Source organism: Lipophrys pholis (assembly GCF_963383615.2).
Source record: "Lipophrys pholis genome assembly, chromosome: 20".
Taxonomy (NCBI): domain Eukaryota; kingdom Metazoa; phylum Chordata; class Actinopteri; order Blenniiformes; family Blenniidae; genus Lipophrys; species Lipophrys pholis.
This window is the reverse complement of record NC_137648.1, coordinates 14,517,440-14,540,176: the sequence shown is the minus strand read 5'-3', so window position 1 is coordinate 14,540,176 and position 22,737 is coordinate 14,517,440. Positions and strand designations below refer to the sequence as shown.

Here is a 22,737-nt window from a genome sequence, read left to right as displayed (position 1 = left end):
GCACTGACGGCCTGATCCTCGGGCTGTTGTTTAAATTTTCCGGCTGCTCTCTTCGAGGGACAGCACAGTTTGTATTTTGCCTTAAACCAACGATGCATCAATATGTCCATGAATCTTCACTCGTCCCCCTCATCCACTCCTGACCTGCTTCATCTCCAACATTCTTTGCCCAAAGTCCAAAAACATCTGGCCTCAAACTCGGCAGCCTCTCTTTTGTGCTGTATACATATCTCTACAGGCTGCTTATTCTTTTAAGGTCAAACTCGTGCTGCGTGCTCGATATTATGATATATATAAAGGAAAGATTCTTGAAGATCTCAAGAAGAATGTGGCATTAGCCTCTTGTTCAGGCGGGGATCAAAATACACCTTGATGTAAAGTATTGATTGCAAGCCGTCATGAGAAATGCATGGGTAAAAAAACTCAACATGATAAACATGAGATTTCAGGGATTTTTGAGCCCGAAGATTTTAACTGTTTAATGGCAAACACATGAGCAAATAAGAACACGTGACTTAAAGGCTCTCTTGTGCTGTCACATCTCGAAAAATTACAAAAAATCTTTGATAGAAAGTTCACATTTACTAACTTTCAGGACATTGGTTTAATGTATCTGAGACACACTGCAATAACAATGTTGAACGATCCGACGTCAAAACATATCAGGTCTTTGCTTGTTGCCTCCCATGCCTCTGGTTTTGCAATATCACAAATTCACACACGTCACAATGTCAAAACAGTGCAAGGGTACAGTAAACTGGTAGAGAACACTTAAATTACTAGAAGATGGAAAAAAATAAATAAAATCTATTTATATTTTAAAAACTATAAACTAAATCTACCCCACCAGGGTTACATGGAGAATGTTGTGTCACATTTGTAAAACTGGTGGGATGAAATGAACAAATCTGTCTGTGCTTACCTGTTTTTGGCTCTACCGAGAAGTACGGCTGTCCATGAACGATGCTGTAGACCACCCTGGCACTGTTCCCGTACGTCGGGTCATCTGCATCTGTGGCTGCCACTTGCACTACCATGGTTCCTGTGGGCAGACAGCCATTCATTAGTTTCCAAGACAACATCCACATGCCAAGTCAAACAGAGCTAAATGTGGAAACAGTCGGCATATCAGCGGCGCGTGTGACCAATGCTTCTTGAAAGGAGATGGAAAATGTGGGGGATAAAGCAATAAAAATGTAACTTCTGAGGCAGTAAATAATCTCATTAGTCATCAGTCTGAGTCCTGTCATAGTCCTGCTGTTTACTTTAATTTATTTCATTTTTACACAAAATGTCTTGAGTGACTTTGAGGCAGCTTTTCTTTTTTCTTTTTTTTCCTTTTCACAGAATCCTTAAACAAAAAGCGAAAAGATTTGACATGTGCCGTGTTCTGGCTCCTGGTCTCAAAACACAGCTAAACAAACAACACTTTCGCTTGTTGCCGTCATTCGCTACAGAGGGATTAAAGTGGAACACCGAGCTTTTACAGATCATTCTGTTTCCATTGTTTCCATTTGAATCACGCAGATCAGTTAGCAGCCTCTTTTCTGGTAACTTCAGTCTGTTGATTCTAATTCACCAGCCAAATGGGTTCTGCAGCCCATCTGTGCATGTTAAAGGAGCACTTCACCCTAGAATAAAAAAATAAAAAAAAACCAAACAAACAAATAAAAAAACGGTAAAGCTGAATTACAATGTATCTCTGTTTGGGTTGAGTTTGAATCTGTCCTTCAGCAATGTCACCACTGTAGCTTTTGTTCTACTAATGAGCCACTAATAAATATCTATGGATTGAAGTTTTAGAAAAAAGAAAAAAAAAACATGTTCGAAACATTTTGTTTTCCCCTTATTTCTTTCTCTCTCCCTAAAAAAAAAAATACAACTTTTAATTTGTTAAAAAGGCTGTTACCGCACACAGATGGTCGCCCATCCAGTCACAGATTTAGGGTCCACCAACTGCTTGTGGAAAAGACGCTGCACTGCAGAAGGGAAATTGAAACTATGAAAACCAAATGATATCTGAAGGCGAGAGGCGGGACTGCAGCCTTGTAGCACAAACATTGAAAGTGTTGTTTGTTTACGACGCTCTGTCAAATTCTGGTGTTGGTGCACAGTAAGACACTCGCTGTGGTGCCTTCTCACTGAATAAAGGCATTACTCTGCTCCTAGTAAAGTGAAAAGATAAAAAGCCACGAAAACAATGTTTTCTGTTCAGGTAGGACGAATTGGGCTTTGAGTTAACGTTTGATATAAATGAGGATGTATCTGATAACAACAATTAATGAATCTGAGCCCACATCAAACTACTTGTAGATTTGAAATCTGTTGAAGAAAGAAATACAAAATAAAGTGCTTTTTAAAAAAAAAAATAATAATGTGCTATTTAATTACAATCTTCTATGGTTTATCAATTCAAGGTGTGTTTAGGCCAAATTATAGCTTCCCTTGATACCAAGATGCCTAAAAGTAAATCAGCCACTAAAGAGAGTATCTTGTTCTTTGTCGATAAATAATTATTAATGAACCGTTAAAGAGGAACTCTGCCCATTAATCTTAAATGAACTACTGAGGATGTGTTTCTCTATGTTCATTTCTATTTGTAAGCTCTGCCGGGCAAAAACATTGGCTTAAACACATTTGAGAAGATCAGTCAGAGTTTAGTTCTTCATTCTCATATTATCCAGCATCATGACATGTAACGAGGGTTGTCAACATAAGGCTTGAGGATCTAAACTGGCCCGCAAGATGACAGTGGACAAAAAAAACAACAAAGAAATATACAGCTTTTGGTCCAATAAAGTAGCATAGGTTTCTTTTCGTTTTCTTTTTTTTTTTTAAATAAATGATCACACAGGTTTTTTGAGACACAATCCAACACTGAGACAAGAGCCAAGAGATCAGCGAACACTAACTACGTTACAGCTAATAAAGTGGCATCACCATCAGAGCCATACTGTGAGCGTGAGTTTATAAATGCATGCACGCTAAGAGCTGCAGGGATTGTGTGCCAGGGGAAGCAGCAGGCTTTTAATAACAGCTTTGCAGAGAGGAATTCGAATCTTTACGAAGAAGAGGTTTTTGAACCTTTCACCGTGTTTTTGCACGAAGAGGCAACATTAATAATATTGTTGAAATTGACCTTATTTATCTTAAAGCATGCTGTCTTTGTTCTAAAGTTTGTGACACGATATTTAATTGAATGTCAACTTCTCTATGCTTGTTCATACATTCTGCAGGTCGTTTGGGTTGAACTTGGTCCTTGAACTAAAATGAGTTTGTCCCTCCCGCCTCAGAAGATCTCTGTGTCGAATGCTGATAGTTAGCCTGTGTCAATAAGTTCTACAGTTAAATTGTCACCTTGAAGGCAGCTTCCCACCGAGTTGACCTGTCAGCATTAAAGCTAACAGGCAACGGTAGTCGAGACCAATGCACGAAGCCACTAACCAGTCAAATAATGTACACATTTCTTGAATTCTATCCATTTGCTTTATCATCGATAGAATTTGAAGTCTAATCAGAGAAATATGCTGCAAATTAGCTCCAGCTCAGCATGCAGTACATTGTCCATTACATCTGTTATAATATTGCCAGTCCTTATGTTGAATGTTTAGCTGTACCGTCTGCATTAAATAAAGAAAGTAATTGTTTACTTAATTGAAAATCTGCACAACCACAAGTCCAATTTCATGCATTAGTATTATATAATGGGCACATCTGTTTGTAATAATAACAGTTATTTGCCAATGCGACATCATCAGCTGGCCGTAAGATTTTGGGTCAAGCCAGTCAATATTGTTTGTTTAGGCGAAGGGAGACGATCAATCTTAGTACACATTTATAACATGTAAAGACCGTGGCTCAGTAGATCGTTGCTAGTTGTTGCTATAGTTAAAGCACAATGCACTCAACACAAAAGTGACAGAAAACTTTGAAGCCTGATTTCGTATACTTTTAATGTCCTTCATGCCTACGAGGAGGAGATTTGTTTTCAAACTCAAACTGTGAACTCTGCTGACAACTGTCATTTCTGCACCCGACGCTGTATTGTCCTCTCCCACACTTCCTCCGAGGCAGAGGTACGGCAATAGAGTGTTTGAAGATTTCACAGAGAAAACATAATCAGCGGCAATCAGTGCCAATCAATTTCAATAGGTCATTCATTACAGTATAAACAAGCCTTGTTGTTCCAACTGAGCTTCATTTACCGGAGACACATTTTTTTCAGGCAAAGCAATTTTAGGGCAGAGCATTGATATCCATCTGATATTAGGGAGGGAAAAACCTTTTAATCAATTGTTAAATTACCACAAACAACCATTATGGCTCCGGCTATTTTTCGCTGCGAGACTGTGCGTCAGTGTTGGTCTTAAAGCTGACGCCTACAGCAGTCTCTCACAATTGGTAGCAGTGAAATCATCAACAGTAGGCATTGTTAAAATAACCTTGAAATAAAAACACCATTCTGCAAGAGCGCGGCTTTTCCAGTCTGTCAAATGAATAGCTGGTAGATGCTTGAATATTTCACTTTAATAGCTAGGCTATACATTCTTGGCAATGTGCGGGCCCGTAGTGTCGCATATGACAGAAAGTGCTGTCTCTAAGTTGGCGATATTTTACTTTGCGGCAAACATCCTAATAAAAATCTCCCTTTCTTACATGAGATGTATTTTAACAGGCTTTTACAAAATGAAGTGATCACGGAAATTGAAGATTAGAGTCCTCCATTCTGGCCATAAAGCAGAATTAACAGGCTCTGGCCCTGGATGTGAACAGTATAATAGAAGGCAAAAAAAAAAAAAAGGAAGCTTGAAGCTGGAGAAGTTATCACCAGGCTGGTTGGAGAAGGACGTCTAGATTATATCATCACCTCTTAGTCATGACAGGTTATATTACAGGTAGTTTAAAACGCCAAGGTCAAAAGATGACTGTATGAAAGAGAACTCAGGTGACGTCTGAATCTCTAATGCAGGCTCGTAGTTAAAATTGTTTCGCAGGAGGTGCAGTGGACGAGGGTTTCATTTTACATTCAATATGGCCTCGGACGGGGCATCACTTTTAGGGGATTTTCTACAAGCTGTCCTGATGCTCAAATAAACATCCTGGTCTCACAATGATGTCAGTGTGAAAGGCAAAACTAACCGGATGAGAGCCAACCGTCGGAAAAAAAAAAAAAAAAAGCTGAAGAAACATCCAGATATGTGAACAGATTCATTCTGCTCCAGCGGGCTGTCATCTGCTACTCAATTTGGCCTGTCACTGTCCCTCCAGTGTTTGTCCGTCTTTGTTGATGTGATGGATCAGATCTGCACGTTTTTTATTTATTCTCCACAGCTGTGTACAAAACAGGTTTCCCCATCAATTCTGCATCGTCGGTGAGCAACTGTCATCTGCCAGTAATGAAAATAAATGTGGCGTGCTTAATGCGAGTCACAGACAGGTATTCTTCAGGCCCGTGCCGTTTTCAAGGCAGCATGCAAAACGTCAAGCGCAATATGCATCCGTGCTCGGACATTCAGTATGATTTAGCAAACGTGACAGGATGTAATAGTATAATGTTCTTCATCAATACAAATTCATATGTTTTTAAATCAAGAGTTGTCCCCAATACAGCTTAACTGGAAGAGAATAATTAAGGGTCTCCTACATACATCACAACAATCAGTCTTTAAACAGCATCTTCATGAGTATTCAAAGCCGCCACTGCTGATTAAGTTGATTATATTCATGCACATTCACACCTGCTCCCTGCTGTTTGGGATGAGCACAGATTATTGCGTATTGAGTTCACTCCACATCCATTTGCGACTGTGAGAGAAAGACAGAGTTTTGCACAGAAACTTGCCAGACACCTGCAGAGATGCGTTCAATGTCCAATTTATTATGCGCAATCAAAAAACTGTGCAGCTGCGTTGTGATAAAGTCGACATTTCTCACGTGTATTCACTTCTTTTACACTATCACAGATATGCTAATTGTATTACATGTTTCAGCGCTCGGGTTATATTGATGTTTTACTGGGCTTTGTTCAATCCGGGGTTATTTCGGATATGTGTGTCTGCCTCTAGTGTATCCTTAAGTAAAAATAATTTAAAATGATGCGGTCCTAAGTAATTATCATATAATTGCGTTTAAACATCTTCAAGTATGTCAATAGAAATGAAACACTAAGAGCTGTGTGAAAATACACAGCGAAGCAGAGTTTGTTTTATTGAGCTGTCGCAGATTGTGTGTGAATGTGTTTATAACTCACAGTGAAAAGTAGCACAGATGACCCTAAACCACCATGGTTTAATATAATTCAAATCAACTTTCCCTAAACTTGAATGGCCTTTTTCATGTAGAGACTCAAATGACTCTCCCATCCTTGATCTGGACTCTCATGAATTAGACAGGAACTATGACAGCTGGGTATAGGACTGGCGAGTAGTAAATCCAGGAGCTGTGGCCTTGGGTTGACATTACATCCTCTGTGCTTGTAATGAGCCCTCGGACTGCTCCTTTGGCCCTTTGCTGTGCGGCGGGAGTGAGCCAGGCCCCGCGATTGTCACACCTCCAGCTGTCCTCCAGCTCTCTTGTCTTTTATTTGACATCCCTGCCGTGATTAAGACAAAAGCCTTCAGAGATCCTCGGGCCAAAAGGTCTCAGTGTGTATGGACGAGTACTGCCTCTAATTACTTTAATTAATTAAATTCATGATTTCCTCTAAATTGAAGCCATTCATCAGCGGTGCAAAGCTGCGACCATTAATGATTTAAAGACATCTATAAAGGAATTATTGAGGACAAGAGGTGCTTGGCCCTTCCCTGTACTTTACTGCATTGATAATTGCTTTGAGCAGATATTTACAAAGACAGGCGATGCATTATTCCTCTGTTGTTTCCCACAGCTTGTGATGAAGACATCCAAAGGGCCGGGTGGAGTAAATAAAGTGGTGGGGGTGACCCCCACAGCTCAGCACTCGCGGTGCGAACGCTTCCTCCGTGGTAGTTGATGCACCAAGTTGCTGTCTTATCGCGGGTCGGACACGAGACTCGGAGCCCTTGTACTCTAATCCTCTGGTTCCTTAAGCCTGAGCTCTGTACCCCCCGTTGACAGTCAGCTGTGTAATCCTTCAGAGATCTCTGTCGCTGTGTTGCAAGCAAAGCGCCGCTTCCTTTGGAACAGCTCCGGGTGCCTTGGTACGCCTGCCGAAATTCTGACTTTGAACCTTCTCAGAATGCCACAACACCTTTGTTTTTATTAATTTCCCTCTGTGTGGTGCCCCGCCGTCACCGACTCTGAAGGCGAGACACAGAATCGCTTTTTCCTCGTCTTTCGTGTTGATGCAAATAGAGAAGTGAAATATTCTACATGCAGGCCTCATTTAAGCGACAACGTTTGAAGAAAAAAACTAATTTTTTTTTGCGTTTTCTTTCAGAAAAGTTTGGTCTTTACGCTGCAATGTTTTGAAAATGATGTATATTTAGACATAAACAGCAGAAATGCTGAAATTATGTAATTTTCAGGTCGGGGCACTCGTGGGTGTTGTTTGTTTTTGTAATGAAACTACATACACATTTCCGAAGAGAACAATATGCGATAAACAATAACAATGGCGAGTACACAGACATTCATATGGGCAGATGACCAAGTTGGATTGTTATTGCTGGTGACTCCCAACCATAAAACTACCAAGTGCCAGGAGAATCTGGACTGGGAGTCATGACACTCTGAAGGCCATCATTGTTGCTATTGTCCATCTACTCCCGCAGGTACAAAAGAACGATTTACGGTGTCTGCAGATGGAGACGGAGCGTTTTTGAAAAGTTCCACCTTGGGAGCTGTTTACAAAGAATTGCGTTTTCAATGGCTCTGAGCATCGTACTCGTGTAAACCGGGGTTGTCAAACACATTTTAGTACAGGGGCCGGTAAAACACTGCCATAATAACGTTTGAATTTTATCAGAATGAAAGCAAATTTTATACAATTTCAACAATGAGGAAAATTTAATGATACTTTTTGGTGCAAAATACAGTGAAGTGTACAAAAAACTTGTCATATAGCTGTTGCATTATGCATGTTTTTACAAATTCACCCTGATGACTTTGAGACTAATGCTTTGAGTTTGAAAGTTTTCATGACAGCATCAATGGTAGATCAGCTCGGGTCTCAGTGATGTGCAATGTTCACTACTCTTAGAAAATACATAAAAAAAATGTACACTTTGCTTGGTGGTTTGGCCGGATTGGAGCCTCTTGGGGCCTGTTTTGGCTCATGACACCCAAAACGCAATGTTGATTGGTGACCTTATATTGGTCGTAGGTCCGTATATGAGGGTGAAATTGTCTCTCTGTGTTTGCACTGAGTGCCTGGACCCTGAATTCTCCCATAGTCCCACGGTAACAGCTCCGGCACCATTGTATGAAGTGGTATAGAAGATGGATGAAAAAAAAAAAAAAAAAAACTATAAAGGCAGTCTCATTAGGCATATCTAAGTGAGATTATACAAAGTGACTTATTGCAATACTCTTTAGCTCTGTTTAACCTCTTTCAGCTTTTTGTTTGGGTTATTTCAGGATTGACAGTATCACTGTGTTTTATACTAATTAATATGTGCTGTCTCTAATGATGTCTGTTTCCTCAGGGTTTAGATTCATGGCCATCAAGTGTACACAAATCTTTCTGTTAGAGGAGAGGACAATATTTTATTCCCCATGCGGTGAGTTCTCTGCAGAGTATCTGAAATTCCTACATGCAAATAAATCTTTTGGCTGCAATATGGTGTGCATTGCCTTGAACTTTGCCCTGCTGAATACGTTTACAAGTTTATCAGAAGGACTCTGTGAATTCACCTCATGTGGAACATGTGAAATTGACATACTTGTCTTCCAAGTCTCGCATCCATATTCAGTAAAGCGCCCATACTGCAGGGATTGAATTTACGCTTCCCATTTACCAATTTTGCTGTCGGCGAAAATCGCGTCAACCTAAACCTGATGATATTCACTGCTCCAAAACAGTTTTTATTGGTGAATCATATAATAATCTAATGCTATGTTCCAGTTTAAACATGCCCCCTACACATAAACACAAACGTGAATTTAATTCCACAGCATTCTCTCCCACCTCTCTCCGAGTTACCACTTGACTACACTCCCACTTACAGCTCTGACAGCATTTCAGTGATGGGACCCAACTAGTGTCTGCTGCTCACTCTTGACATTTTCAAGCACTCGCTAAATGATGCCTGTTGAGTCCTATCTTGTGCGTTTGAATGAGCTTACGCCGATCGCGGGAGAAGCTTGACATGAATTGAGTGCACACTTAGACTTTTTCACACTTCATCGCAATCTGCAGGTTTAAAAATAATTTTGTTTGTGTTTTTAATCAACTCAAAAGGCCAGGTCACCCCTTTTTTAATGCACCAAGTTCCTTTCTGTCACGCAACACTGCACTTCTTGCTCGCTGGTGTTTGGACCACAGCTCCCAGCATGCCTTGAAGCACCTTGGGAGCCCTTCAGAGGAGCTGGAGCAGTTGGGGATTTCTGCGGTGCTGTGTTTTCTAGGCTGCAACTGTGATAAGGCCAGATAATGGATGGAAAGAAATATATTCACGTGCAGTTGACTCTTTTTTTTTTTCCAGGAACATTTTCAGCAGGCAGATTCCTGATAGTACTGGTTAGCATGAACTCCCAAGCCTAATTTGTGGTAGAATTGCCTGTGGCCTTGAAGCCTGATTCAGACCTCTAGTTTGCTTGGCTTACTTTTCAAACATGCGTTACTCATCAACACTTATAAGCCTAGAGGCCTGTACCAGCATATGCGAGGTGATAAATATGCAAATGAAGGCACATCAAACTTAACAATTTGCGGAGTCTGGTTGGTGATGAAAACACCATGAAACAGCAATATAAGCGCAATACTGGCCATTTCCTTTTGACCAAAACATCCCATTTTAGCAACTGTTCTGCCACCTTGGAAAACACCTCACCTCAAAGAACAAACCCAAAGAAATAGTCTTAATCAGCATTAACTGAAATGATATTAATTAAAAACTAATACAATTCATAGACATCGGCTTATAGATATGGAGGTCACTCTCTCGCCCTGTTCCTCATACACCTGCTGAGCTGAATAGCCTCAGGATGTTGTTGTCACTCATTAGCATTCACTCGCATTTTGAGCAAGAGAGGGACCTGGGCAAAACCTTGGAGGAAATCTTGACCATGCAGCCAGTTACAGACGGGCCTCGATATGATGGTTTCCTCCAGGAGTGTTTTTAACACAGATAGATAAAAAGGATATCTGCAGTAATAAATGCTAATGTGATCGACAGAATTTGAATTTATGAGTCCGCAGGATAGCTATATGAATATTTCAGCTTCTGTACAGCAACAAAGGAAAAGGAATTTCATCCAGAAGCAGAACTGTTTCCTATTGCCTAATTATTGGCGGGCTTGCAAATGACATAATATGCACACAGTCCACACAATACACTGCTATGCGTTTGTTGTTTCATGTAATCTGGCTACAGTTACAGATAACCTTTTCCTGAAAAGTTATCAGCGGCGCTGCGATGTAATATGAAAAAGATGTCTGTAACCTCAAAAGAATAAATCACATTATCTTTAGTAATCCCTCGACTCATTTTGCATCATCCACCAGTGAAACAACTCTTCATATATTAGACAGATGGCACAGATGACTGTGGTAATCCCCAACCTTTCATTGAGCCAGCCAAAGATCACATTTATTGTTTTAAGATGAATGTCTTCACAGTTTCTGAATGATTCACCAACTTTATAATGTATGGTTTCCTACTCACTATAAGGACACACAGCAGGTCATCCACTGTTGGCAATTTAGTGTATAAAGTCAAAATCCAATATTTTACAGGTTTGTAAAAAAAATATTATAATTGTTGTGAAAAATGTTTTGTCTGCTTAAATTTCTTCATTACTGTAATCTGATTATTTTGGCCTGTAATACCTGCACGGTTCCTTGAAACTGACCGGCCACTCCCATGATGCATCACTAGCAGAAGACTTGAAATAGAGACAAGGTCAGTTTGTCTCTCTGTTTTTCACGTTACAAAACATTAATGGAATTAGGTTGATTATTTAATGAGGTTACTTGGACAACGTTCATGAGAATAACCCTAAAAACGGCCTGACGATCAATCATGAACATTTATTGCCATAAAGTATGCATCATACAACTGTGAGTATTTAAGTTTGCAACAGCTAGCCATTCATATTATTTTGTGTAGTTGAAGTAGAGACTAGGTTCTGAATGTTTGATGGCCTTTGGTTCAGGGTATTTGACCAAAGCCCCCTTTTACATGCAGCATTACCACAAACTACAAGTGAATTACAGGGCGAAGTCAATATGAATCTTTTCTTATCCAGTTTCCTGCAGAGTCACATGCAACAATTAGATTGAGAATTCTGAAAACAACTGTGATTAATTAAATATTATAAAAAAATTATTTTTACTTTCTGAAGTAACTTTTCCTTATGTTTACATTCTACATTGTATTTTAAATGTGTATTTGTAACATTCTGAATGGGCTACACAAACAAGTTTGCCTTGATTTAAGCTCCAAGGACATCTTGGTAGTATTTCAGTCCTCAACTTCCAAAAAGTAATTCAAAGTTTAAAAAAAATGTAACAACATACAACTGCATGTCCTTAATGAAAACATCCGAACAGGGGACAGAGAACCTGTTCAATTCATGCTTCGGCCAAGGCATGCTAAAATCAAAGTAAATTAACCTGGACCTCATTGATGTAGAGCCCATGAAGAGGAAGACCTTCATGCTGTTTAAATTGGGCCCAATGTGATTACCACACATTCAGACTTACATAGTGAACATGCTGGACTCAAATTAATATTGCACCCCCCCCCCCCCCCCCCCCCCCCCTCCGACCTAAAGACTGTGGGAGATGAAAACGAATTCAGTGGGGTGGAAAATTATCAAACGCAGATGCCGAACCGAGAGTAAGTCAAAGAGTGAGAGTCGGAGTGAGCATTGAAAAAGATCGTGTGGAAGAAAAATATGGAAATAAAGGCCTTTTTGATATCATGGGATTATGCTTTGCCAAGAATTACGGAGGCTTACCTAAAGGAGACATCTCAGGAACACCTGCCAGATATGGTCCATCAATAAATTTTGGTTCATTATCGTTGATGTCCTGGACTTTGACCACAAACTCAGACCGGGGCTCAACTGGCAGGTTGGTGATCCGGTCTACGGCCTGAGCTTGAAGGGTGTAGTAAGCCTGCGCCTCTCGGTCGAGCCGCTTCGTGGCGTGGATATCTCCGGTGTTCTCATCAATGGTGAAGATGGAGGTAGCCCCCTCGCCAGACAACACGTACTTCACCTTCCCATCTCCTTTGTCCACATCCGAGTGTAGCTGGAGGAGGGAAGAAGTGCACATAAAACAGTAATCTATCAGGGCATAAATTTAAATTTAAGTTTAAACATTTTAGTGGTCATGTTAGACTCAATAATCGATGACCTGAGGGCCTCTTTCTAACAAGAACAGACTCGAAACTAATAAATGAGGATTGCACAAATGAGATCGATACTTTGCTTTAAATACTTACACATAGCAAGTCACATTACTTGATCACCTTGATGTAATTCGAATTTGATTGTGTTTTTGAATGTTTGAGATGGTCTCATAATGTATTTATTTGTATAAATATCCACTATATTTAAAATGGAAATCATTTACCGCGATACTGAATGTCTACATCATGTGAATCGTCACTGTCATGTCGATGCTGATATGTGCAACCAACACAAGCAAATATATCATGTTTATTGAACAAATATTCAAATCAGATCAAGAGTTCAAAACATGAAACATTTGTGCATGAATTATGCTGCAAAAATTCCATTACGATTTGCATTTTTGCCACAAATAATGGAATGAAATGAAACGCTGCCACTTACTGTAATAGCAGTGTGACTTGCTAACTGATGTATTGGTCATTATAAATGATACTAACAATTTTCCATTAAATCCTCCAGTAACAAGAAGCGCATCCCAAAGAAAAAAAAAAGCCTTTCACAGTTATCACAAAATGTGTTTTAATCAATAAAACAACAATGATGTGGCAAATGGACTTGCATATTTTACATTTTTCTGCCCAGAGATCTATTATTAAGGTCCAGATAAATGACTGCCCTGGAAAGATTTTATCTATTTTTTTTTCAACAGAGATTCATGAAATGCTTTCTAAATGTGTTTCTAAAAGCTGCACTGGGATTTGTTTTATGAATCCCACATCTGCACTACTGCCGACATCCTACTCCATGTCAGTTGAAGATAGGTCACAAATCCAGCACTGAAAATACCACTTAAATACCAGCGAGTGAAAGTCCTGCGAGGTAAAAACTGGGATCAATGAGTCCTTCCTGGTCGAGCTGTTTTAATGTTTCTACTTTCTCTTTGAAACAAAGGAAGCACATTTCATATTCATACCTGAATTACAAAAGATCATCTATGTTCAGTGGCTTTCATTTGTTATGTGAAACATGTACGGAAGTTAAGCTTTATCGACAAACAACAATGCCCCGAAGCTATGCTGTCAAATCAGTTCCTTTATATTACCCAATAGTGACCATCTTTAAATAAAACTTGGTTCATCTCTCAGCTCCTGAGCTACCTTTTGTTTTCCCTTGTTGAACTAGAATAAGCTGAATTAATGATACGAGTTGTCACGGTGTTCCACAGACCAACATACTGGGCAGGTTCACAAAGGAGGCACATCAGTGACTCTTTCAAGTCCTGCAAACCCTCTTCTTGGTAAAGAAGTTCGAATCTCTGAGGAGCAAGTCACAATGACTTTAAGACCCCCTCTCAAAGTATGACTTCAACAAAATAATCCTTGAACAACTCTGAAGAAAAGATATTTAAATTATCGTGACAAGTACTCAACCTTGAACAATCCTGTTTTGAAGGGAGCAGTGTGATGGCCATCAACCCCTTCAACATGGTTAACATCAGAGCTATCACAGAAGCTGACATATATCTTGGGGGAAGGCCACTGTTGGTATTTAAAGACGTGCAGACGGACCGTTTTTAGCTGTCAGCATTTAGCAGAGTGCATATTTCTGTCTTTTCCCTGTCACCTCGGAGCTGACAAAACACCTCGATGGCAAATGGTGCAGACAAAAAGCAGGCAGAAAGCGTATCCTGACATCTTGATATTTGGTGTTAAACACAAGTAGAAGGAAGCTTTATTATATCTGCATTTCAATAGCGTTCTCGCTCACAGATCGATAATATCAGGATAGACTCGGCCGGGTTTCTTTTTCAATCCGTCTAAATTAAGGTTGTTCTTTCAACTTAATTGCTTTATCCACTTACTTGCAAGGCTTTCTATTTCCAATGTTGGAGCAATAGGTAGAAGAGAAATAGGTATCAGGAACACATTGCGAGTGATTGCATAGTAAAAGCGGCAATGTTGAAGGCTTGCTCCAGTCAGTAACTAAGGAAACTGAAAAGCTGAAGAACACAATTGAAACTCGGTAGCACCCATTGTCTTGATGACATTGTTTGTAGTATACAGCGCTCCGTTCAACAAGTAAACAACCACGTTCACTTTACAAGGACAATCTCTCGTGTTCAACCAACACCATGAAAAATATATTGGGTAAACGGCCAAAATCGTGCTGAGAAACAGAACGTTTCCAAGATACTTGTATAAGTTTGACCTTCCAGCACGTTAGTATATCATCAGACTTCATTGTGTTGACCTTCATCTGTTTCGTTTTAAACTCGGCAAGAAACCACCTCAAGGCATCCTGGATGTCTCATAAAGCCAACAGCACTACATCATCGACAAAGAGACGACATGTAGTCATAAAGAGGCCTCAGTCAGAACTGCCTGTAAATATCTGACAGACTGAAACCTGACCATAACTAGCTTATATCCCATAGTACCCCTACTGAATGTTTTTTAGTTTTTTTTTTACTAAATATATTTGGATCAATAAAAGTTTCCCCTGAATTACTTTTATTTTACTTGGTTAATCTTTGTAAATCTTTCACAGTGATCTAAAGGATGGGAGTTTATAGTTTAAGCGGTAAAGTCCAGAGAAAGTCCCGCTTTTCCTTTTTTCCAGTGTTGGCAGTGAAAATCACAGCTCCTAGCTTGGTGAATCTTGGATCAAATCTTTTACATTTTAACCACAAGCATAGTTGGCCAAACTCAGAATAAATCATTTAACTCCAGTGTGATAGTCGGGAACAAATCAACTTTTTAAAAAATAGAAGCTTGATCTGGTTAACTTCCAGAAATCTCATCAAAAGCACCTTACTGAAAAATCTCTGAGGAACCGGAAATCTAAATCAGACTAAATAACCCCAATAAATTACCAATAGCAAGGAGAGAATAAACATCTTCATCATCATGCGAATTCCGTACAAATTCACTTCTTCACATAGACAAGGCTCAGGAGTGTTTTTGGTTTTGAACCAAACCTGGAAAATCCTTTAAACCATCTCAAAGTTTGTCTTAAACCTCACCGGTTGAACCAAACCAAGACAAAAACCAAGATGAGCCAAAGTGCGGGGTCCTTGAACCGTCACAGATTCTCTTTGGTCACAACTTCAGATGAATAAGCTGAATCAAGGGCTTGTCCTCCAGTCTTCCAACTTCCACAGCTATCGAATGATTTCCCCGGGTTTCATCGATGAAATAGTACATTTATTATATTCAGAAGCAGAAAAAGTACATTGACTTTTTTTGTAATCCAAATAATTATGTTTAGACAATTCATAGGCTGTTTGTTTAGTTTTGACTGATCATCAATAATATGTTTTCTAAAGATATAAACATAGAAAACAGCACTAGAACACAAAGCACAACACAGCTTTCTTTTTTTTTTTTTTTTTCAATTAGATTCCAGCCTCTCTTGTTGCTCATTATGTCAAAGCATTGACAAAGGCTTTTTGTGCAGCTTGTTCTTTTTTTTTTTCTTCTTCTTATGTTACAATGTACTCATAGAAGACTATTGCTGAACTCTTCTTTCAATTTATCTGGAAATGTCAACATCTCATTACGGGATAAATAACAATGGTATTTCGGGATTGGAGCCAGCGCTGCAGGGGTGGTGAATGATTAGGTCAATATTATTTTGGTGGCGCTGAAGGAGTACATGCTGAACAGAGGACACAACACCAAAGGTCTTTTTATTAATGGAATCCATCAGCCTGCTGATGGATGCTGGGCTGGGGGCACGATGATTGCACTGGCCGTGTCCTCAAGACTAAGTGTGCATATGTTGCCACTCTTATGGAGCCCGCTGTGTTTATTCACCATCTCCTGCTGTCAGGAACAAACCTGAGGTAAACTGTCGGTCTTGGACAGTCAACATTTAATCTGGAGGAAGCCATCCGAGGAAGCAGGTTCCAGTAAATGCCACGGACGAGAAGGACAAAGTCGACAGGCCGCAACGCATTCAGGCTGGGGTCAAGGATCAAGCACACTGTGTGGTCCTTTCAGTGAACTGTTTGGCTTTATACAATTCAGACTTTTCTCAGCCTGCTGGTGGGGGGGGGGGGGGGGGGGGGGGGGGGGGGGGCATGACACTATAGCGACTGACTCGACGTGCTGAATCCTCAATCTCTGCAGTTTGGCAGGGCTTACTAGAAGTACATGACGGTCAAGTACTTTTATCTGCCATTAATCTAGCCCGTTTTAAAAGTGCTGCAGCTCATTTTCTTGTGGTATTTGAAGTTTCAACTCTTATTACTTTTTACCACCGGAGCAGCGCTCGAGTTGCTTCACTTGCAAAAACGTAAATGCTCGCTCTGTAACTCTTTTCTTTGCTTCCCTTGAGGTGAGTGTAACACAGCATGCAGCGCAGCACCGTAGCTCAAAGGCACTCCCTGGGATTGTGAAGGAGGGGTGGGATCTGAACGTGAACCCTTCTGAAATCAGTGCTGACACTTATCATCGCTTTGTATGCAGGCTGCTCTCCAGGGACCAGCCTGTTAGCTTTGTGTTTGCTTGTTTACCTAGTAGCAAGGGAGAAGGGTAAAAAGCATAAAAGAAAGGATATCAGCCCACTGATTCATACTTGTCTTTTCACAGGAACTACTGCTGAACATGTTGAAATTGTTCTGGCATTTCAATTTCCATTCTTGCCATTGTGCGCAATCTGTAAAATGCCTGTTGCAAGATGTGTAATTGTGTTTGTTTTTGTTGCTGTCCATTTGGCTCAGATCTGAACGACACAAAGGGGCAAAATATAAGGTCTTCAGATGAAACAACAGCACCAAAAGGAATAGGAAGCTCAAACCTCAAGACGCATGTTTCAGGCTTTGTAGTCTCTGGATTTGCATCTCTCCTGAGGATGGTACAATTTCCTCGTTTCAATGGCCGGTGCGCTACCCAAAACGGATACAAAAGTCCATACCTACGGGCAACCTGTGAGCAATACTGGATCCAGTACAGTGAAACGGCCTGTGCCGCAGCTCACAAGCCCTTAATCAACAATCGCCCTCAAGATATTTTACAGCGCTGCTTGAACAGCGGGAATTAACAGGGTCTCTACAAGCAAGGCAGCACAGTATCGCAAACAACAAAAAGAAAAGATGGACAATGGTGCACTTGGACAATGTTTCCTGTTGAGAAATTGATGCTGCAGGCATGAAACCTGCACATGACAACCCTCCCTACAGTGTAAACTGCATACTGCAACGTTTTATTTTGTTCTACAGATTCTGTGAATTTGCTTGTGAATACGGGCTACTATTGAGGGTTTACTATGCACCATATGTAAAGCCAGCAGGGACTTCAGAGCCTGTGAATAAAGCATATATGAAAGTCAAACATAAGAGACAGGCAGGAAGGCAAAGTAGGGTCATTCTGCCACAAAAAAAGAAAGCTAAAAAAGTAGACGGGGGCTTCGGTGCAGCTGTCACTGACATCGGCTCCCGACATGCTTGGCTTTTCATCTATTTACTCGGCCATGTTCTGGTGAGTAGCCATGGTGCTGTGCTTTGAGAGCGGCTCAGTGGCTCAGACTCCCCTCTTTCATTTCAAGTTGGGAGGTGGGGAATTAGCAATCACCATGGAGAGGCAGTTAGCCATCACACAGTGGTGTGTGGAAGCAGGGCATCTGCACACCAAAACTTCTACCTATCCCCACCTAAATGGAATAAATGAGCTAAAATATTTGTGTGTGTGTGTTTGTGTGTGTGTGTGTGTGTGTGTGTGTGTGTGTGTGTGTGTGTGTGTGTGTGTGTGTGTGTGTGTGTGTGTGTGTGTGTGTGTGTGTGTGTGTGTGTGTGTGTGTGTGTGTGTGTGTGTGTGTGTGTGTGTGTGTGTTTCATCAGCATCCTGATGATTTGTGCATGTGCAAATCGACTGACCGTGCTGTGAAACACTTTGTTCCTGCACAAAAGTAGAGATTCTGGTTTGTTCTGATGCTTGATTTTATTAGTGGCAGGCGGGAATTTGTAAAGCAGCCCGACGTCTTTTACGACAGTAGGCGAGTAGTTAGTGTTCCAGATGATCCACCATGCAGAAATGGCAATTTACAGAGCAAAAAGAATGAAATTCAACACAAAATAACGTTCAAAAGGAGGCATAAAAGCTACTGCAAAAAAAAAAAAACACGAGTAGACGTTTACATAATAATGCTAAGTGCATGAAATAGGGCGTTAAATATTAACTAATGTGGATTTTAGGCAGCAAAAGAAAATAACTGTCAGAACTTTAACAATGTGTTCAGGAAGAAAGAATGAATGTTCATACAGTTACTGGTTGTGCTACATTTTTGCTATATTTCTGTCTGAACTCACATTAGGAGACAATAGCAGCTGAAATTTGTGTTTTGGCACATTTTAGTTTCATGTTTAAGACAGCTGTATGAGAGATGAAAGAAGTTGCGGTGTCACTTGAAGGTAGTTCGCATGGAAGACGACGCGTGTACATTGGCAGTGATGGCAGCTGAAATATGAGCTGAAGGAACTGAAGTGTCACTTTACTTTCATCAAAAGAGCACCACATTTATTTTCTTCCTTTTGTAATTCTAAAGAAAATCTGTTGCCTCTCCTCAATAAATGGATTCAAAATAGGCCAAAAAGGCAGTTTAATCAACTTAAATCCATACAAGCAAGATGTCTCTGATGGATTGACGGGAGGTACAAAACAAGTGTAGACGGCTCTTTTTAGAGGACGGGTATAAAAATGCTGAGAAGCAGTTTCCAGCGATGGATCAGGTGGTTTTCTCTGCGCTCCCTCCGACTGTTCGTGGAAGGGAATCAGCTTTCAATCAAAGTCAGGAAACACGATTTTCTGAACTCTGGCTGCCATTTGTACATTTTGTTTTTCCATCAGGCAGTAGCGGCACACGCCTGAACCTGCTGACTTAGTCATAACACCGGAAAGAGATAATGGCTCTGTTTCAGTGACGGAAAATTGAAATTTTCAAGGAAAAAATAAAATAAAAAAAGAGGCTCTATCAACTTCACACACAATCACTAGCGCTAAAACATTATTTTTTACTTCTTTGCCAAGTACTTGTTAAGTAAGTTGTGCATATTTCTGCCAGAAAATATGCATTAAGTCAAAATACTGACATAGAAGTGGGTGTCAATTACATTTATTCATGTGTTGGTATGAGCTTAAAATAACCCTGAAACATAATGCACTCACTGCCTGTGGTGCACGAGAGGCTCTACTTTTCACAGAATGAAACAATCAGATCTGACAGAAAACCAAGCAGCTTGCCTGCATCGTGTTGCTGGAAGTTCCAGGGAGCAACAGAGCAGGCCGTCTTTATGTTCAGACCAAACTTTGTTTCAAGACATCTACATCTACATTCAAGGCAGAACTGCAATTGTGAGCATATAGAGTCAATAATCTGGCATGCAACTTTTAGATAGCTTCATTTTAGTAAACACACAACAAATGCCAACACATATTAAGCAAGTGAATTTCAGATATTTTCAATTTAAGACGTCCTCTTTTCCTTTGTGAGATTCCAAACACAACCAGGAGCTTGTTTAATAAAATTTAATTAGAAAAAATTTAAAATATTTTCCAAGCAAATGGTTGCAGCTAAAACAATGGGCGTATTGTGGATCTCTGTAAGATGATTCCTTCCAGTATAATAAACAAGAACACAGCAGATGACTTCATTTTGGCATAATTATAGATATTTTAGAAGGTTAAACAGCTTGTCGTCTACAGGCATTATCAGCATCAGATGCTGTATTAAAAAGTGAATAAATTTGGTTTTGGATGCTCAACAGAAGGACTAAGCAGCTGTATCAGTGCCAATATGAAAGCTACAGACAGCGCAGGATCAGTTTCCTTCACAAATCTGACACGTCTGAAATACAGAGGAGCAGAAATGAAACTCTACACTCATTTTACAACAAGAGATGCAGGACTCATCTCATCAAAGCTGCCCACCATGAACTCATAAATCCTCTCCAAATGTGACTTAAATCTTCCTAATTTCTTTGAGCACAATGAGGTCATGTTCAGAGGATCCCTTGACATGTGCATATTAATTAAAGACATGCGGGAGTGCTTCCCGGGCCTTTCACTCCGGTGCCCTGCTGCCTTTTCGGGTTTGCCAGTCTTGCCACCATGTCGACTTGTCATCCACATCAATGAAAGTAATCAAGCCAGCAATCAGGGCAAGCTTTCACTTTATTCTTTTCTGTGTGTGTGTGTGTGTGTGTGTGTGTGTGTGTGTGTGTGTGTGTGTGTGTGTGTGGGTGTGGGTGTGGGTGTGTGTGTGTGTGTGTGTGTGTGTGTGTGTGTGTGTGTGTGTGTGTGTGGCATTCAGCTGCCCTCATCACAGAGATCCACATAAATGGAAGACAGGAATAGGCATCCTTTTCAAAGTATTACAGGGGAGGGAATCAAAGGTCTTTTGTCACAAAAAAGCTTCTAAGACGCTATCGTTGGCAGTTCTTTTTTCTCCCTTTTTTTTCATGAGAAAGTGAGGACAGACTAGTACGACTGTCAGTCTATTGATGGAGTAACTCAAAGCAAAAGCGTATATCCATATGAGCTAAGACATCATTAGCACATGCTGGACCCGGTTCCCATTCAACTTGTCTGCAGGTCAATCCAAAGCAAAATGAGAAGAGCAGGATGCAATACTTCTCACAGAAATAGCACAACCCGCTGTGATGAGGCAACAGGAATTATTATTATTATTATTATTAATAACACCAGCTTGCAATATCGTAGAAGTGCTTGGTTACCATGAGAGAATCTGCCTTTAACCTTTGAGTCTCCAAGGACTGCATTTAATGACAGGGCCTTACAGACAATACAGGAATCATGATTGAAATGAGGCTTTGAAGGCAAATTCCGTATCCATGGTTTTTCTCTCACGCTATATACAAGTGGTCACAGTAAAGAAATAATTTGCCAAAAGTGACTCTATCAATAGAACTGTGCATTATATTCAATTGCAAGCCAAAGTGTTTCAAAGTGAAAGCGCATCATTTTTGGGTTGTTGTTTGAAAACAATGTCCGTTTGCATGAAAACAGCAGAAACGCTGAAACACTGTAGTTTTCAAGAAGAGCCACTGGTGGGTCCTTTCAGTGAACTGTTTGGCTTTATACAGTTCAAACTTGTTTTTGTAATGAAACCACGCACGAGCGCAGAGAACAATATGCTACAATCATTAACAACGTTGAAATGACATTCGCAGAGACAGATAATGTAGTTGGATTGTTAATGCGGTGACTCTCGACTAGAAAACTACCAATTCCCAGGAGAATATCTGGGAGTCATGACACTCTGGAGGCAAACATTGTTGTAAATGTCCATCCACTTGCACAAGAGCAGAAGAACTATTTACTTCAGCCGCGGTGCGCATGCGCGGTAACAGCGTTTCAGTAAAGTTCCGTTTTCTTCTGTCGGCACGGAGACAGAGCATTTTAAAAAGTTGTTGCGTGAACGGACACTAAAAATGTTAAGAACTTTTTCTGTTTTCACCGGAAAACGTGGTTGTGTCAGCGGGTATTGGTATTGGTTATACGATCAAACCATCTTAATCACCCTTTTCAAGGTGATTAATGGTAAACAGATCTGAGAAAAAGAACAATAAGTACCTTAACATTTTATCACCACATGTTGCATTGTCATTGTTACATAAGGAGTGGGCTTAAAATCAGCCCCAATCGACAGCACCATAAGCTCTCTAGCTGTTTTGATTGGCAATAAGATGCCGGATGAGATGGGTTGTTTTCTTTTTTTTAGCATGCCTCAATTAAATCCGACACATTTAGAAACCGTGTCTGCAAAGCTGTCTCCAGTAAACCTTGAGAAATGTGTTGTGGTGACATTGCTACGGGCACCCTGGCCGCGCAATGACAAAGCCACTTACAAAGCAGGTAAACTGACAAAAAGAGCTAATTTTTTACAGCTCGGGACAAGCGCAGGATATACAGTACAGTACTTGAGCCTACAGCGGGCTATAAATATCACTTGACATACTGTTCTGAACCTCTAGTTCCAGGCTGAGAGGTTTCAGGCTCCAACCCTGCTGCTGGTTCAGCCGGCGTTAAAACCCTCTGAACCCACAGAAACACTGTGTTCCTAAACGATATACCTGAGCTGCTTGGCACAGGGTTTACATTCGTTATATTTTCTGCATTTATATTTTTTGACATTTTGACAAAAAAAAAAATATATTGTTATATTTGATTAGGTCACGTGCTGTGCCCATTTCATTACAGTTAGGTTACTATATAAAAA

The 22,737-nt window shown here is 40.3% G+C and overlaps 1 protein-coding gene across 1 annotated transcript in view; it reads right to left on the bottom strand.

Annotated features, from left to right (window-relative positions):
• Nucleotides 1-22,737, bottom strand: part of LOC308125838 (cadherin-7-like) — a 112,260-nt gene that overhangs the window by 51,576 nt on the left and 37,947 nt on the right. Inside the window, exons 3-4 of the mRNA XM_080489852.1 lie at nt 12,103-12,397; nt 923-1,042 (exon numbers count right to left, since the gene is read on the bottom strand). Of these exons, the coding sequence (XP_080345978.1) occupies nt 923-1,042; nt 12,103-12,397 (415 nt within the window). The remainder of the gene's footprint in view (nt 1-922; nt 1,043-12,102; nt 12,398-22,737) is intronic.